The sequence below is a fragment of the Megalops cyprinoides genome, chromosome 15, assembly GCF_013368585.1.
Source record: "Megalops cyprinoides isolate fMegCyp1 chromosome 15, fMegCyp1.pri, whole genome shotgun sequence".
Taxonomy (NCBI): domain Eukaryota; kingdom Metazoa; phylum Chordata; class Actinopteri; order Elopiformes; family Megalopidae; genus Megalops; species Megalops cyprinoides.
The window spans coordinates 34182887-34199710 of record NC_050597.1 but is presented as its reverse complement, the minus strand read 5'-3'; the positions used below and the strand labels follow the sequence as shown (position 1 = coordinate 34199710).

Here is a 16824-nt window from a genome sequence, read left to right as displayed (position 1 = left end):
GGAAAAAAGAACAAGTCACACAGAACAATCACACATCCACAAAAAACAACTGGCTCATAAATTAATCGGCAAAAACACACCATGTAAGCAGATACCAAACCATGTAACTGCCGTAGTGCATTATGCGGCGAGTATGAAATGAAGTAAGCAAGTTTGGCAGTGTAACATTTAGCTAGCTAGCTAGCTAGTTAACGCCAGCCAGAAAATAGTTCACTAGTTGCGTTCAAAATATGTGACATGGAGATGGAAAAGGCTGTATTGTGTTGGTGGCTAGCAAGCAAGCACTGACAGACAGGGTAATTGGTACAGGAAAAACTACAAACTGACAAACGAGCTGTAGCTGGTCTGCCATTACAGCTAAGGATGGGAGACCTTGCTGGCTAATGTTAGCAAGCTAACATTAACATAAGTTGATAACGCAGCTTCACAGTATGTCTGTACTAGCATACTGATTAAATAGCTAGCCAAGTAGACATGTGCGTGATCTATTTTGACAGTTTTAGGGTACTGCAGCATGTGTCCGTGGGACAACACGGGAACAATTCAGTTACCTTCTTATTTTTGCAGCAGCACATTTGTTTGAATAGCAATTGTAAACAGCTAAATATTGCTTACATTGCTTACTACCCCTGCGACATGAGATGAACTCGTGGATGATGGGGAGTCATCGGTAGAAGACAGGAAGGATGAGAGGTGGGGGATGGGGGAGGGGATTAAGAGGTGTGATCTGGCGTAGGAAGCTTGCTCATTTCATCCAAACCTAGGCCGGGTTACCCTGACTGCAGGCTTAGCGATGTAGGCAGGTTATTGATTGATTGAATAATTATTAATACATTTTTACAAAATATTGGGTGGACACATGCCCACCTAAATTGATTGGCACAACGCGACTGCAGGCCATTCAGCCCAACAGGGCTGGTGATTCTGCCCCTGGTGTAAAATGTATCTAGGACTGTGTCAGGGGCCTCTGCTTTCACAGTGAGTCCATGTGTATTAGCCAGCCACATTGCAAATTCACTGCTTGGCAAAACTGCTCATTGCCAACTGTTTCATATACGTTAGCAGATCACACATTTGTCTTTAATATGCCCACGCAGATTCCAAAGAAAAAAGCCCACCAATGCTGGGCTGCCTGGTGCGGTTTCATTCATATTCTATGGACCATAACCTCATCCCCAGACATACGGTCCCTACAGCCCTTGTTGAGGTAACTGTATCTATATATCCTTGAGAAAAACTCCACCAAAGAAAAGTGGGAAATTGATTTGAGAAGGCGCAGAGCACAACAATGAAATGTGAATCTACTGCAAAGCTTGTCAGGAAGCATCCACCACAATGACACAACATCGGGCCAGCAAGCAATGATTTCATCAAAGGAAGAGAACATTGCAAATATATATATATTCAGCACCATGACGAGCCAAAAATTAAGTCAGCACACGTTAAGTGGTATTTTTATTGGTTTGTTGGCTAACTTAACATTAGGTAATTTAGCTATTTTAGTCGACCCCCTTCCTGGGTAAACACCTAACTATCGATAACTATACCATAGCTTAGCTAGCTGCTGAACATCGCTACTTCACTACCTGTAACTCAGCTTGTTGGATGTGGGTGGGCAGAAGTAACTTTACAAGGGAATAAGAGTAAAGGACTAATTAATCATCAACTTGATTTTTATACTTTGATTATGTTATAGGGTTGCCAACTTCCTGAAATGGAAATAAGGAAGAGGGGGTGTTGGACTGAGGAGCTCCAACTACTGTGGACCAATACCAAATATAACGGGTCTTACACCTGCATTACTCTTCAGTAGTAGACTTACTGTATCTAAAGACATAACATAAAAATGCCCACATACTTGGTTGTGAGAAGTCCTATCCATACCATACATAATCACATCAAGGAATCTGCAATGGCTTCAACCTTTTACCAGACATGTATCTATAGGTCCATGTATTTGAACAAGCAAACACACAAACCTGAATTCAATCAGTTTTATATTTTTGAGTGATAGGAATACGTGTGTAACATATTATCATTCAAGAATTTTATTTAGGCTGTACAAAACAGTTTAACATATATTATTTTCCCATTCTAGAGAATAAAACAGAACTTTATTTTAAGAAAAACAATATATATAAAAACTACATTTGATGGACTCTGCTTCTTGAATCCCTAATTTTCCACAGTGCTATTGAGAAGCATGTCTTTTGCAATGCAATATGCAATTGCATTTGTGATGTCTTTGTGTCTTTTCGTTTTTTGTTGTTGTAAGGCATGCTGCTGGAAAATGCTGACACGATCGTTTGCTGCTGGGTAGTCGCACTGGGTTGAGGGTCCACTAACAACACTCGTTTGGGACTGTAATTTCTTACTTTCTGCGTGTTCTAACAGGTGATATTGTTTCAAATGATGAAACAAGTTTGTGGTGTTGCCCGTCTTTGATGGCACGTGTCTTCGGCACAGTTTGCAGTGCATGCTGCTCTGTTTTTGTCAGATTGCAAATGGCCAAAATATCTCCAAACTACTGAAGTTGAGTGACCTTTCTTGTCGACGATGTCTTCTGCTTTTTGTTTAGTGTCGCTCATTCCGCTTATTCCGCTCCAACTACAAGCCTGTCAGCCACTGTGTCTGTAAACAATACCACGTGCTGGCCTGAATTTATACCTCTCACCGTGCAACCTAACATGCGCAATGCATACCTCTATTGCTGCAACATGATTGGCAGCTCGTGATTCATTTCTGTGAATGCTATGTAAACATGGAAAGTAATTATATCAAACATTTATCGATCATTTGTTATACTTCTATTGAGAAAAATTATATTGTAATAATTATTGTTATCGTTTTATTGCCAAGCTGTACTTTTGAATAAAACAGACCTGTTATTATGAAAGAACCTCAATCATTAGTGCGGTCAGGCGTATCGTAGCAATGCTGACAGCATTCTCTGTTTGGGTAGTGGAACATGACATGACAGACAGGTTGAGGGAGAGCTGCAGGGTTTCCTTCTATCTCATAAAAATCACCCTGTCTTAATAGTCTAATCTGTAATATTTCTCTCCCATAGATTTGCACTGAATTGATTCTCAAAAATGCGGAACAAAGCGCGTCCTGTATCAGTTCAATACGGAACACATCTTTTAGTTTAAAATGGGATGATTCCGTATTTTACCGGACGGTTGGCAACCCTATTATGTTAACATAGGATAGACATTTCTTGTGATATCAAAATGTTTGTTTGTATCCTCGATTTGTTCTTATTTTGTTAGTACCCATTGATTTCTGGGATCCACCAATGTTTTCTTATTTTTGTTCTCTTAGGTAAGAGAAAATTTTACGAGTGGTGGAGAGCACACTTACCAAGACAAGAAAAAAAAACACATCCTGGTTTCACAGTCCACAAATTGTTTGTCCAACAAAACATAAGTTTTAAATTTGAGGAACATAAAAAACGCATGAATATCATATAATGAAATTTAGATTATTATATGTTTTAGAGTAATTATAATAATTTGATTTATTAAATTCGTGGGCTAAGTAGCCTCCCCTTATCCGTGGGGGATATGTTCCAAGACCCCCAGCGGATGCCTGAAACTGCGGATAGTACCGAACCCTATATACACTATGTTACTACTAAGTGAATAACGGGCGGGTGGTGTATACAGCGTAGATACACTGGACAAAGGGATGATTCATGTCCCGGGCGGGACGGCGCGAGATTTCATCATGCTACTCAGAACTGCACGAAATTTAAAACTTATGAATTGTTTATTTCTGGAATTTTCCATTTAATATTTTCGTAACTGAAACTCCAGAAAGTGAAACCACAGATAAGGGGGGATCACTAATGGTACATTAGTGACCCCAGTTAAGACTATAAAAACCGTTGGATGACAATGTGTGCATTCAAGCTTCTGAATGGCTTGGGCAATTTTGGCTTCCATTTTCAGGTCAAACACTTTTCTTTTAATTTCAGTTACTGTGCGTCCCTCTGCTGACACAGCATTTACAGCATCACAAATGTTTTGCCATTGCTGGGTTTTTGATTTTCCTGTAATGCCAGTACTGACGCTCTGGAAAATCACATTTACTTTGTTTAAGTTTATTTAACAGTACGTCAGTTTCACTACTGCTGAAGTTGTTCTTCTTCTTCTTGCAGCCTTTTTTTGGTGGCACCTCTCCAATTCTTGGGCATGTGCCAGAGTATTTGCACAAGGCACAACACCTGCCCTTATATAGTGTTTAGGGGCGTTACCTATGCTAATAACAAACAATTGTCCACGTGCCTCCAATTTATGATCCAAGTGGGATCCATATGATCCAATTTATAATCCAAGAGCAGATTTGGATTGTTAAGAATGTTTGGTGCATCTGGAGTTGACTTCTCTTATTTTTTCTCTTTATTTAGAAATTTAAGAGAAAATATAAGGCAAATTTAAGAGAATGTTGCTGCATGAGGCCCACTGTCTAGTAATTGACATTTTTACTCTTGTAAAGATGAGGAAACACTTACAAAGAAACTGTTTCTTCTTTTCCAAAGACAGCTTGTGGAACACCTCCCAGAAGAACTTTATTGTGGGATGCTCGGCCCAGTATTCGCCCTTGTATTCTGTGCTCTGGAGGGACAATCAATAAAACTCACTTAGGATTATCATTTCGTCACTCCAACACATTTATAACCAACATTTGAGAATATATATTAGGATTAGTAGGAGCTAATGATTAAGGACCTAGTAATGGACCTAATGATTTGAACTCTGAATCCCATTGTACAGCCCATGACAGTAGCACCAACTACTGAGCTTCTATACTAACTGTAAACTGAGAATCAAAAGAAACTCCTCTCCATTCTCATCCCTTCAGTGAATGTGTTAATTGAATATACTGGAATAAGGATTTCAGGTACCCACAGTGAGCAGTACTGTGCTGACACATTCTAGTCTCTGTGCTGTTCCCCTGCTTGTACTCACACAGTCTAGCCTCTGTGCTGTTCCCTTGGTAAGGGGGGGGGGGGGTGTACGGGTTCCCCTCTCTGTTTTTCCTGAATGAGTTCTACCATTTCATCCAGTTTACACCTCATCTCCTCCCTGACTAACAAGGTGATGTACTGCTCATGCAATCAAGACAGGTGAACTGTGTTGCACATTCAGTGTCAGGTCAGCAGAGTGAGAAGAACTCAAGCCTATCAAGTCAGGTAACAAAGCAGAGTTGTTGTCATAAAACAGAATTCTTAAAATGAGAACTAGAAAGCTTGAGAGCTTATGTTGCTATGCAGCCTGACTGGCCAGTAGATGGGCACACATTTTTCTCAGCTTCCTCTCCGTTGTCTGCTGAGGATCACTTGCCTCATGGAGCAAACACTGATTTTGTGCTGTATACAGTTGTGACGCTGCCCACCTTTTCCAGCTCCTTCCAGTCGTAGTTAGTGTTTCCGATCACCATCGCCTGGAGCTCGTTGGGCTGGAACAGCTCCAGCACTTTGCCTCCGCACACTTTATGGAATCCAGCATAGAAGGCATCGAACAGCGGAGCCACAGATGTGTTGAAAATATAGTCCACATATGCATCAACAAACTCCTGCCTGAAAACACAGGGAATGCAGTGCTGCTATAGAAGTTAAACAGAGCACTATCCTCATCTATACAGTGATTTGTGTAGGGTAGATCACATCACATAAAAAGCAATGTCTGCCTCTCAAGTACTTGTTCAACTGTGGTATATTTTAATGGTAATGCTGTATTGGACTCCTAGCTGTGCAGTTAATTTGATGTACTCCCCCAATGATCAGGTTCCAGTAAGAAGCTGAGTTTGAGTGGAGGAAACTGTAAGTAAAGCAGAAAGTTGCAGGAAGGCCTATGCTGTACACATAGCATAAGGGATGTATGACTTTTCTGTTTACATTTCAAAATGAATGATATAAATAATAGTAAGGAGAAAGCTCCAGAGGAACAACACTCCTTGAATGTATTCACATGCAAACTTGTAAAACACACAAGTTTTACTGCATAAAGATGAATACAGCACCATACCTGTTTGAGTTATTAACACTGATATTCACACCATTTGGGATGAGTTCCAACACTTCAGTTGCACCAAAGTTTTCCACTGTGATCTGGAGGAAAGGATAAGCATGAACCATTTTCCACTGTAAAAGAATATGTCTACTCAAAAACACAACTAGAGGACCTCTTCCAGCTGTCTGTCCAGCTTCCCCAGGGACTGAACTAACAAACCACTATTAAGGCATACAATCCAAAACACACATGGGAGTAGTTTTAAGATTTAACGGATTTGCTTGGTGTCACTGTACAACAGAGCTGCTTTGTAGCCATCAAACAAGGCAAGATGAAGACAACATCAGAGGAAAGATTAATTTGCTCAGTTGAGGTGATAATTGGTTTAAGGTGGTTCAATGGCTGGCTACAATGAAAACCTCCAAGAATCACAGAATTTTTAAAATTGAAATATCTTAAAATCATGAGTCTTTCAAATTGTGATGTTTACCTCCTTTTCATGCAAGTTGTTTAATTTGACTGAGATACTTGACTAAAACATTGATTACAACAGTGGCAGTTCTAGTAGCTTAAAACTAATGTGGCTGGATCACAAACTCACAGTGAAGTTCAAACAGAAGGTTTCGTCCACATCATCCTCTGTATAATCCAGCAACTGCTGCAGGTTCCTGACCAAACATAACATGTACGAGAGGACCACCCGATAAGAAAAAAATTTCAAGTGCAGTATTTCAGCATGGGCTGACAATGAGATTAAAGGAGTATTACTCTCAGACACACTGTGCAAAGGATAGCAACGAGTGCACTTCCAGCAGAGTTCAGTCTCAAACCACAAGGGGGCACTTGACCACAGAGCCAGAGGCATCAGTCAGAGCATTCACCTACTGTGAGACTATAGGTACAGAAAACCCACCTGCCCCAGTTAACCTATACAGATCCAGTCTCAGTTGCGTGCCTTTCCATAGGAATTTACAGCGTAGCCTTAAATATCTATGTGTATTTCATAGGTAGTGATTACAACAGACTGCAGGGTTTTAAACTGCCTGCTTAAGAATGTGTTTTCATTCTCATCTGCTTCCACTGGCCTGTTACACACTGCAGCCTTCTCAGATACACACTGGGTACATTTTAAATTTCCCCCTGTGTTGTGGCACGCTGTGACATGGAGCTGTACTTCCTGAGTACCTTCCCACATCCGGCATCAGCTCCTTTAGGTCTTCCAGCGACGGCTTCTTCTTCAACAGCTTCTTGTACAAGGCTACAGGGAAGTGCAGCTCCACGATGGTCATGTTATAGATAGCCAGTCCGCACACAACGCCAATCAGATGAAACAGATCAATGTCTTCAAATGTCTATATGAAACAAACAAACCAATCAATGAAATATCTTACCATAGACCATAGATCAAGGTCAAGCAGTAAGCTTTCTTCATAGCGCTATGTCCAGAGACATTTCATAAAATGGCTTTACTTGTAGTATCTGGCATAATCTTACCTACTTCCAAATCTTCTAAACAGTTATAATATTTAAAATAATAATAGGATGATAGTGTTAAGTGTTAAGGCTCAGAGAAATGGTACACCATAAAGGGATATTCGTAAGTATTAAAAATAAGCTTTGTACTAATGTCAACCCTTGCACAACACACAACTGAACAGCAACACATCAAAGTGTAAAAAACTGCAACAACTTAAGGCAGGATCGTTTTATTAAAGTGTGCGTAATATGAAAAAGAATGAAGAGTAATTCTTTAATCAAGTCTAAATGAATCAAAACGGCAATCAAGATTCTGGGATATATATGACAAAATAGCTATTACAAATCACTGGAGGTTATATTAATATTACACAATGTCTCTGTCAGACCACATTACTAGCACCAACTACAAGACCACACAATAAGAAGGACACAGAAGCTCTTGTAAAAGGTACACAGGGCAACAAGACTCCTTATGGGTATCAAACATATGTAACTTTGATAATTAAGATGCTTAAGACAAAGAGACCTTTGTCTTAAAAAACACTCCTACTCAGAATACAACTGGGCTCTCCATACTCTCACACCTCGCTCTCCTACAACTAATAGGACAAAACAGCTTTAAAACTGACTGCAGTTTTAACGTAAAAGATAAAAGGCTGGTGGTACCTCAAGCTTCTGCAGTACGTTCACCCAGTTGTAAACATATTGTGATGATCTAATCTTTGTGTTATACGGAAATAGTTTAAGGTTGCACAGTCTAATCTTAATGTTGCATGGTAATAGTTTAAAGCTGCACGTCCTTTGACAGCACTTATTCCTACAGTGGAAGTGTTCCCCACAACGGCACTACATTTTAAGTATGGCACTAACTTTTTTAGTATCGGTGAAGGTATCTGCCTAACTTCATTGCATGCAAGTTTCCCGAGATAACAGCATCTGCCAAATGTCAATGTAAATGTACATAATTTCTTTAGTTTCTGCAAAACAAGGCTCAGGAGGGATTTCATTTTTAGTAGGGATTAACAAAGTTGACTGCAGAAGCTATTTCAAGGCAAATGTTGTCAGTAGAACAAAGGTGTTTCCTCTACAGTAAACTTCACACTGTCAAATTGTTGTTCTCAGTTACGCCTGCCACAGCTTACCAGGATTCATAGGGAAGGCTGCCTGTAAGTAGGTTTGACTGTGCTGGATGCACCCTAGAACATAAGCAATAGCAGCCCTACATGGGCTGCATGGCATGTTCTCATCATTTATCTGAGAGGCATAGCTAAATCTTCTGTAGAAAGGAAACTGATGGTGCTTGAGACAGGTTTGAAGTGGTTTGTGCTGTGCTCAGAAGGCTTCCTCTCTCTAGGTCAGATTAAAAATCGGTATGTTTTTGGTATGTAATGACTGAACTTTGTTTCAGATGAATGCAGCACAAGTGTATTGTGTATTTTCTCCGGAGGCTCAGATCCTTCAATGTTTGCAGAACCATGCTGCAGATGTTTTACCACTCGGTGGTGGCCAGTGTGATCTTTTACGCTGTAGTGTGCTGGGGTAGCAGGGTGAAGGCAGCTGACGCCAGCAGACTCAACAAGGAAAGCTGCGTCTATCCTGGGAGTGGAACTAGAGTCTCTGGGGGAGGTGGCGGAGAGGAGGATGCTGCAGAAACTACGCAGGATCATGGACAATGCCTCTCACCCCCTGTATGCCACACTTGCACTCGTATCAGAGCGCCTTCAGCAGCAGGCTGAGACCACCGAGATGCACTACGGAACACCACAGGAAGTCATTTCTTCCTGTGGCCATCAAACTGTACAACTCCACCCCCTTCTGCAGGAAGAACAGCTGAATCGGTAAAAATGGACAGTACATAATTTTTTTCTACATCTACCTGGTGCAATATAAATACCTCATCAGAAATTTAATACTGTGAAATATATGAGCCAATATTAGTAAACACTTGTGCAATACTCATATACAGCTAATGGTTGTGCAATTTACTGTGTCACTACACTGTGTCTTATTTATATTTATATTTTTCTTACCCTCTATTTATTGCGTTGCTGCCTACTCTGTCTTATTCTATTCTATTTTCATTTTTATTTTGTTTTATTTTGTATCTTCATTGCCGCATTGTTTTGATATTCATACTTTTGATATTTTGATACTCATACTCAGATTCTCATACTCTGTAAGTGAGCAACTCCGGCACAGCAATTTCCTTCAGGATCAATAAAGTTTTATTTTATCTTATCTTAAGTCCTCTGACTTATTTGTTCAGCCTTAAGAGGCTAAAGAAGAGGTTTACCAGAGTGCACCTCTCTAAGTAGGGGGCTACCTTGTGGGAGAATACACTTGTCTAAGAAGAGGTTTACCTTGTCTGCAAACCAGATCAGCCTTGATTCCTCATAGTAGCGAAACATTCCATACTTGGGGTCAAGTAGCTCTTTCATTATCAGCAGGAAGAATTCCTTTCGAACACCTCCAGCATCCACAGCTTCCTCCCCTACAAAAATCACCTGAAAGGAGCACAGTATACCTGAAAGGCACATTGTAACATGGAGTAACTGAAAGCTAAAGCCAAGCTTTCTACTTCAGTTAATATGTACCTCAAATACGAGCAGCACAGGAAGAATCAGAGTGCTAGGGAAGTCACTTCTACAGCATAATTAACAGCACCATTTCTCAGCTGTGTCATAACAGCAGTGATCTGTGCTGCCGCCACACTGAAAAATATATGCATATACAGCCCCAGCTGCCTTGAAATAAATCCTGCCTAAAATTACAGACCTGAAATGCCTGAGGTCACAATACACATCCTGCTCACTGTATGGATGATACTGCAGGAGAAATCCCATGAAAACAATAATCACAAACTTCAACATTTCAAAATGCACGCAAAAACAAAACAAAAAAAACAATGACCAAACAATGGACAACTACAGAGATGATAATGAAACCTCAGGAACCTAAAATTATGTGGAAAGTCTTGTATGTCTAATGTTAAATCAGTAGATCAGAGGGCATGAGTTGGAAGTCTAAGCAGTTCGCTCCACCTTTAGAGGCTTCTTGTAGTCAACATTCTGGGATTTTCTGAGCACGTCCACAGTGTCTTCCACAATCCTCTCCCTCCTCACGATGAGAATCAGGCAAGGATTTACAGATTCTACCACTGGCATGAAGAGTGAGGAGAAGTTCTGCCTCTGAGCCTGGTCTACTGCCATCTAGTGGAGAAAAACCAACAATTTCTCATAATGGTCTCCAGCTAACAGGAGAACATCAGAGTTTGAGGCAAGGATGCTATATATACATCTAGATATTTTTTAATTAATTTATCAGAAAGATGTGTTAAGTTACCAGTTTCTACTACACTATAAATGTCATTATGTTGGAAAATCAGATGAGGAAATCCTAACACTTCTAACAACTCTAACACAATTCCATCTACACGCACTTTCTGCCTCGCACTTCCTGTCACTACTTGTTTGTCTCCTCTGCCTGTCTATCCTTGTGCTTTCACCTCGTTTACCTTTGCTTTCTACTTTTCTTGACTTATTTAGCGGAGTTTAGTTGTTTAGGTTGCACTTAAAGCTTACTCCAAGGTCTCCTACACTACTGTAGCTTCCTTGCTGTTCCTCACTTGTAAGTTGCTTTGGATAAAAGCATCTGCCAAATGACCTAAATGTAAATGTAAATGTAAATTGGAGCTCTCTTCCACAAAGGCCTGTCTTTACCCGATCAGCCAAGGTCTGAAATCACTTAAAACATCTCATTAAGTTGGAAAGACAGTGGACTATAAAAATCCGAATTGACTGAACCACCATATACACTTAAAACCATGTTTTAGACTCTGTGACAGTGACAGTCCAGCTATTCTGATCACACCACAATTAGGCAACAATGCTGCAACATTCTGCGGTCACTCATTTAACCTGTCCATGTACTACATTTAATACCAAGGAATTGACAAAAATACCTGGATGAGCATCTGCTAAATGACTACATGTACATATTAAGTGTTCTGCTCTTTTCTTGTCTGCACGTGGTCTTCTACACCCAACGCTAGGGCTGTGCGATATAACGATATATATTGTGTGACAATAGAAAACGTTGTTTCATATTATGCTCTATCGTTTATTTCGTTGTGTCGCAAATCACACACTTTACGGCAATATTTTTCGTCATTTGGACGACGCTTTGCGTTCTTCCACATGGCATGGATGCAGGCAGGAAATTTGCATGAAGGCAACACAAATAAACATGGAGGACAGTAAACGTGACAGAACTATAGTTGAAAAGTGTTTTCTGTTTATCTTTTTATATTTTATACATTAATATTTTATATTTTGTTACTTGCTTAACCCTTTCGCACGTAACTTATTTTTACGCTATGTCGTGCGTGTGTTACATTACATGGTTCGTTATGTTTTCATTAGCGTTATTAAGCTTCTCGTAGTTTTCAGTTAGCATTTGCCATAGTTTTTAACGTTAAATCGCTGTTTCCTCAAAGCTAAAATTAGCTAGATTTTTTTTCCAATCTAGTGTTTTAATCGCACCGATTTTAGCATACGCTCTAAACGCAAATCACACCGATGTGACCGTACGCACGAAAGGGTTACGCCTCATTTCCAGTTTTGTTTGGTGTCCGTAATTCAGTATAATATACGCAATATTCCCTCTAGTGTTCAACACAAGGAAAATGAGATGGATCAAAACGTAACTCTCACTCGTGTCGGTGTCATCATGGAATGAATGGAACGGTGAAGCAACCTCTATTTATATGTCAAATGTGCGGCAATATAATGGAGGGAAATCACAGCGGTAGAATGGGAGGGAGGTAAAGTTTTCATATGAAAGTGATAAATTGTATGTATTTCTTAAGATTACTGGTTAAAGCACAGTGTTTATGTCGATGCAAAAGGTTGCCTGATTACGCTTTCTTCAAAATATGTTTAATGAATCCTCGCTTTTAACTTCGATCACTAGTCAAGCAACTGAATTGAAAGAAATAGCCCGTTAGCTAATTTGTTTTTTCAATGCCATTAACTTCCTGGCACACAGTGCATACGGTCTCTCCGAAATCCGCCGCAAAAGTTCAGTTTTTTCAACGCACTGGAAGGCAAATTCTGGACCTTAAAAAACGGAAGGAGGAGTTTCGCAAACACATTGGAGATCACGGAGGTTCCCATAGGAATGAATGGATTTCCGGTTGACTCGCAAACGTACACAGAGCTATAAGGAAATGAGGCGTGAATTGAAAATTTGCACAGAGGTTCTAAATAAAAGGAGAAAAATAATCAGATATGAGTAAGCACCTTTTATTTGTCGAGAATATAATTCAAAACGTAATCAGAAATAGGCCTTTCCATGCGGTCATTTTATATAAACTATTCGTTCATTGAATTTACAGAAAATGTGCTATATCGTGATATGTATCGTTATCGGGATATGAAGTGACCTATATCGGGATATGAGATTTTGGTCATATTGCACAGCCCTACCCAACGCGCTGATAGACAGTGACCAGACAAAGTATTCACCCCCTGGACGTTTTTGTGTAACAACATGAAACTTTGATTAATTATGAGATTTCGTCTGATCTACACAACCTGCTGTACACGACAATGATCCCAAAACATAGGGTTAAACCCATCAGAAAATCTGAGGCAGGAGCTGAAAATTGCCATATACCACCCGTCCCCATGTCATGTGCAACACCTACAGCAGTTTTGCATGGGAGACTGGGCAAAAATTAAATGCACAATATGTGTGAAACTTAGCACAAAAGACTTGAGGCAATAACGGCTGCAAAAGAGGGAGCAGCTAAGTACTAAATGCAAAATAACTTTATGGGTGATACTTGCCTAAGATGAATTTTGCGTTGAGTATGTTTTGTTTATTGCAGAAAACAAGATTATCAGCATGTTTCATCACACTGTGTACTCCCTGTGTAAACAATGTCCTGCGTAAGTAAACTGAAACTTAACTAAAGCATCTGACCAATGTTGACTGACAAAAATACTAAGGACCACACAATTATTTATGGTGCTTTCGGCATTATGCTTTTTATGCTCATCACAGTCAGACAACAGTCCACAACCTGCATCTGTAACACAGCGTCCGTCTGAAGCAGTGTCGTCTTGGCTTGGGCATCGAACACAAATGGGTATCTGCACATGGTAACCGGGTAATCTGGCACCTGAAGGGAGAGAAGCATGAGCTCGCCGTAGAGACTGCCAAAAGCACCAGTACACAGGCACGCCAAACAATGCTTACTTACCACAAACATGCTGTACCTAGTTATTGAAAAACCCACACTCTAAACAAAATAAAAAGATGACGTTGAGCTGCTTCGAGTGGTGAATTAACCAAAACATGACCATAACCAAGACACAATTAAAAAACAATGCTTAGAAGGATGGCACCCTAACTGCTTAGAGTTTGAAACACACTGAGCCACCTTGTTCATAAATCATTTAGACTTACCATTGAAAACATTTGCTGTTGAATCCAGTTGATGTAGTCATTTCTGATGTCTATCAGGTCATCCAACTCATGGATGTAGAATTTGTCATACTGTATGACATGTCCCCTTTCATTCACCTGGAATTGCAATGAACGATTTTATATTTAATACTGTCACTTAATTAGCCACATTTTTCCAATCACTTGCTCATTATTTTCTTATAGTCTTACTCCTTACCAAGGGATGATCTTTGTAATATAAAAAAGCATTCTTTTTGGCAGTAATTGTACAAACTGAGAAGAGGCTTGCTGGCTATTACTTTGCAACCTTTCACACCTAAAACTAAATAAATAAGAATGTTTGAATGCCTTTCATCTCAAATAATCTTCAAAGCATACACTCACTTTCACACACTAATGGCCAGACGACCTGTGAAAGTGTAATTTTGACACTTTAGAGTTTACAGATGCTTGCAAATTCATCAATTCCAAATAAAAGCATAAAACATGCATATGCAACAAAAAGCAAAACAAACACCACATTTCAATTTTGTGTGCATAATATTGATCCCTAATGCAGTTCATTATGACTGCTGTAGCGTCATAATGAAATCTGAAGGACTTAACCGTATAACTGCACTGGCCAGCAGCTAGATTATCCTTAATAAGGATCATTTCTCCTGCCACCTCTGCTGCCAATGCTTATGCTTTCATCATGGGATTTAAGTAAGGGCTGCAATGATTGGCCAGCTATGTTTAACAGTTTAAAAATCTTCCTTCTGCAGCCCATTTTGCTGTCAATAAAGCTGTTTACTCAAAGCTGAATTCAATGGCTCCATTCAGTAACTGATTCTGCAGTGCTTAAGTCTTTCTCTGTTAGCAACACTTAAAAACTTACATAACCTAAAAACAAAATGAGTGTTCATGTTGAAAGATCTGCACGATATCCATAGTTCCACAATTCATTACCAAATACAGTGCTGGCCAAAAGTATTGGCACCCCTGCAATTCTGTCAGATAATGCTCAATTTCTCCCAGAAAATGATTGCAATTACAAATGTTTTGGTAGTAATATCTTCATTTATTTTGCTTGCAATGAAAAAACACAAAAGACAATGAAAAAAAAATTAAATCAATTATCATTTTACACAAAACTCCAAAAATGGACCGGACAAAAGTATTGGCACCCTCAGCCTAATACTTGGTAGCACAACCTTTGGACAAAATAACTGCGAACAACCGCTTCCGGTATCCATCAATGAGTTTCTTACAATGCTCTGCTGGAATTTTAGACCATTCTTCTTTGGCAAACTGCTCCAGCTCCCTGAGATTTGAAGGGTGCCTTCTCCAAACTGCCATTTTCAGATCTCTCCACAAGTGTTCTATGGGATTCAGGTCTGGACTCATTGCTGGCCACTTTAGAAGTCTCCAGTGCTTTCCCTCAAACCATTTTCTAGTGCTTTTTGAAGTGTGCTTTGGGTCATTGTCCTGCTGGAAGACCCATGACCTCTGAGGGAGACCCAGCTTTCTCACACTGGGCCCTACATTACGCTGCAAAATTTGTTGGTAGTCTTCAGACTTCATAATGCCATGCACACAGTCAAGCAGTCCAGTGCCAGAGGCAGCAAAGCAACCCCAAAACATCAGGGAACCTCCGCCATGTTTGACTGTGGGGACCGTGTTCTTTTCTTTGAAGGCCTCGTTTTTTTTCCTGTAAAGACTAAATGTTGATGCCTTTTCCCAAAAAGCTCTACTTTTGTCTCATCTGACCAGAGAACATTCTTCCAAAATGTTTTTGGCTTTCTCAGGTAAGTTTTAGCAAACTCCAGCCTGGCTTTTTTATGTCTCTGGGTCAGAAGTGGAGTCTTCCTGGGTATCCTACCATAGAGTCCCTTTTCATTCAGACACCGACGGATAGTATGGGTTGACACTGTTGTACCCTCGGACTGCAGGACAGCTTGAACTTGTCTGGATGTTAGTCGAGGTTCTTTATCCACCATCCGCACAATCTTTCGTTGAAATCTCTCGTCAATTTTTCTTTTCCGTCCACATCTAGGGAGGTTAGCCACAGTGCCATGGGCTTTAAACCTATTGATGACACTGCGCACGGTAGACACAGGAACATTCAGGTCTTTGGAGATGGACTTGTAGCCTTGAGATTGCCCATGCTTCCTCACAATTTTGCTTCTCAAGTCCTCAGACAGTTCTTTGGTCTTCTTTCTTTTCTCCATACTCAATGTGGTACACACAAGGACACAGGACAGAGGTTGAGTCAACTTTAATCCATTTTAACTGGCTGCAAGTGTGATTTAGTGATTGCCACCACCTGTTATGTGTCACAGGTAAGTAACAGGTGCTGTTAATTACACAAATTAGAGAAGCATCACATGATTTTTCAAAGGGTGCCAATACTTTTGTCCGGCCCATTTTTGGAGTTTTGTGTAAATTGATACTTGATTTGACTTTTTTTTCTTTCTCTTTTGTGTTTTTTTATTGCAAGCAAAATAAATGAAGATATTACTACCAAAACATTTGTAATTGCAATCATTTTCTGGGAGAAATTGAGCATTATCTGACAGAATTGCAGGGGTGCCAATACTTTTGGCCAGCACTGTATCCAAATCATCAGTAATACATGAGCCCACATCCAAGCAACATACATTTGACATTTCTCATATCATTTGCCTCCAATTAATTCTCTTACAAGTGAACTGTGAAATCAGGTTGCACGAGAAACTTGAATAAATTTTTTTCACATGTCCCCTAATTTTTTTTGTTCATGTCCCTTTAGGGGCTCCATAGATTTGCACTTATAAGATTTAGCCTAAGCAGTTTGCTTTATTTATTTTTCGTTTGACAATTTATATCTAGCCTAGGC

At 39.9% G+C, this 16824-nt stretch overlaps 1 protein-coding gene across 3 annotated transcripts in view; it reads right to left on the bottom strand.

Moving 5' to 3' along the window:
* Positions 1–16824, bottom strand: part of herc4 (HECT and RLD domain containing E3 ubiquitin protein ligase 4) — a 54515-nt gene that overhangs the window by 3897 nt on the left and 33794 nt on the right. For all 3 annotated transcript variants that reach the window (XM_036546727.1, XM_036546728.1, XM_036546729.1), the window contains 9 exons: positions 13968–14084; positions 13582–13680; positions 10538–10705; positions 9857–10000; positions 7203–7369; positions 6619–6685; positions 6033–6115; positions 5401–5584; positions 4517–4619 (listed from right to left, as the gene is read on the bottom strand). In XM_036546727.1, the coding sequence (XP_036402620.1) occupies positions 4517–4619; positions 5401–5584; positions 6033–6115; positions 6619–6685; positions 7203–7369; positions 9857–10000; positions 10538–10705; positions 13582–13680; positions 13968–14084 (1132 nt within the window). The remainder of the gene's footprint in view (positions 1–4516; positions 4620–5400; positions 5585–6032; positions 6116–6618; positions 6686–7202; positions 7370–9856; positions 10001–10537; positions 10706–13581; positions 13681–13967; positions 14085–16824) is intronic.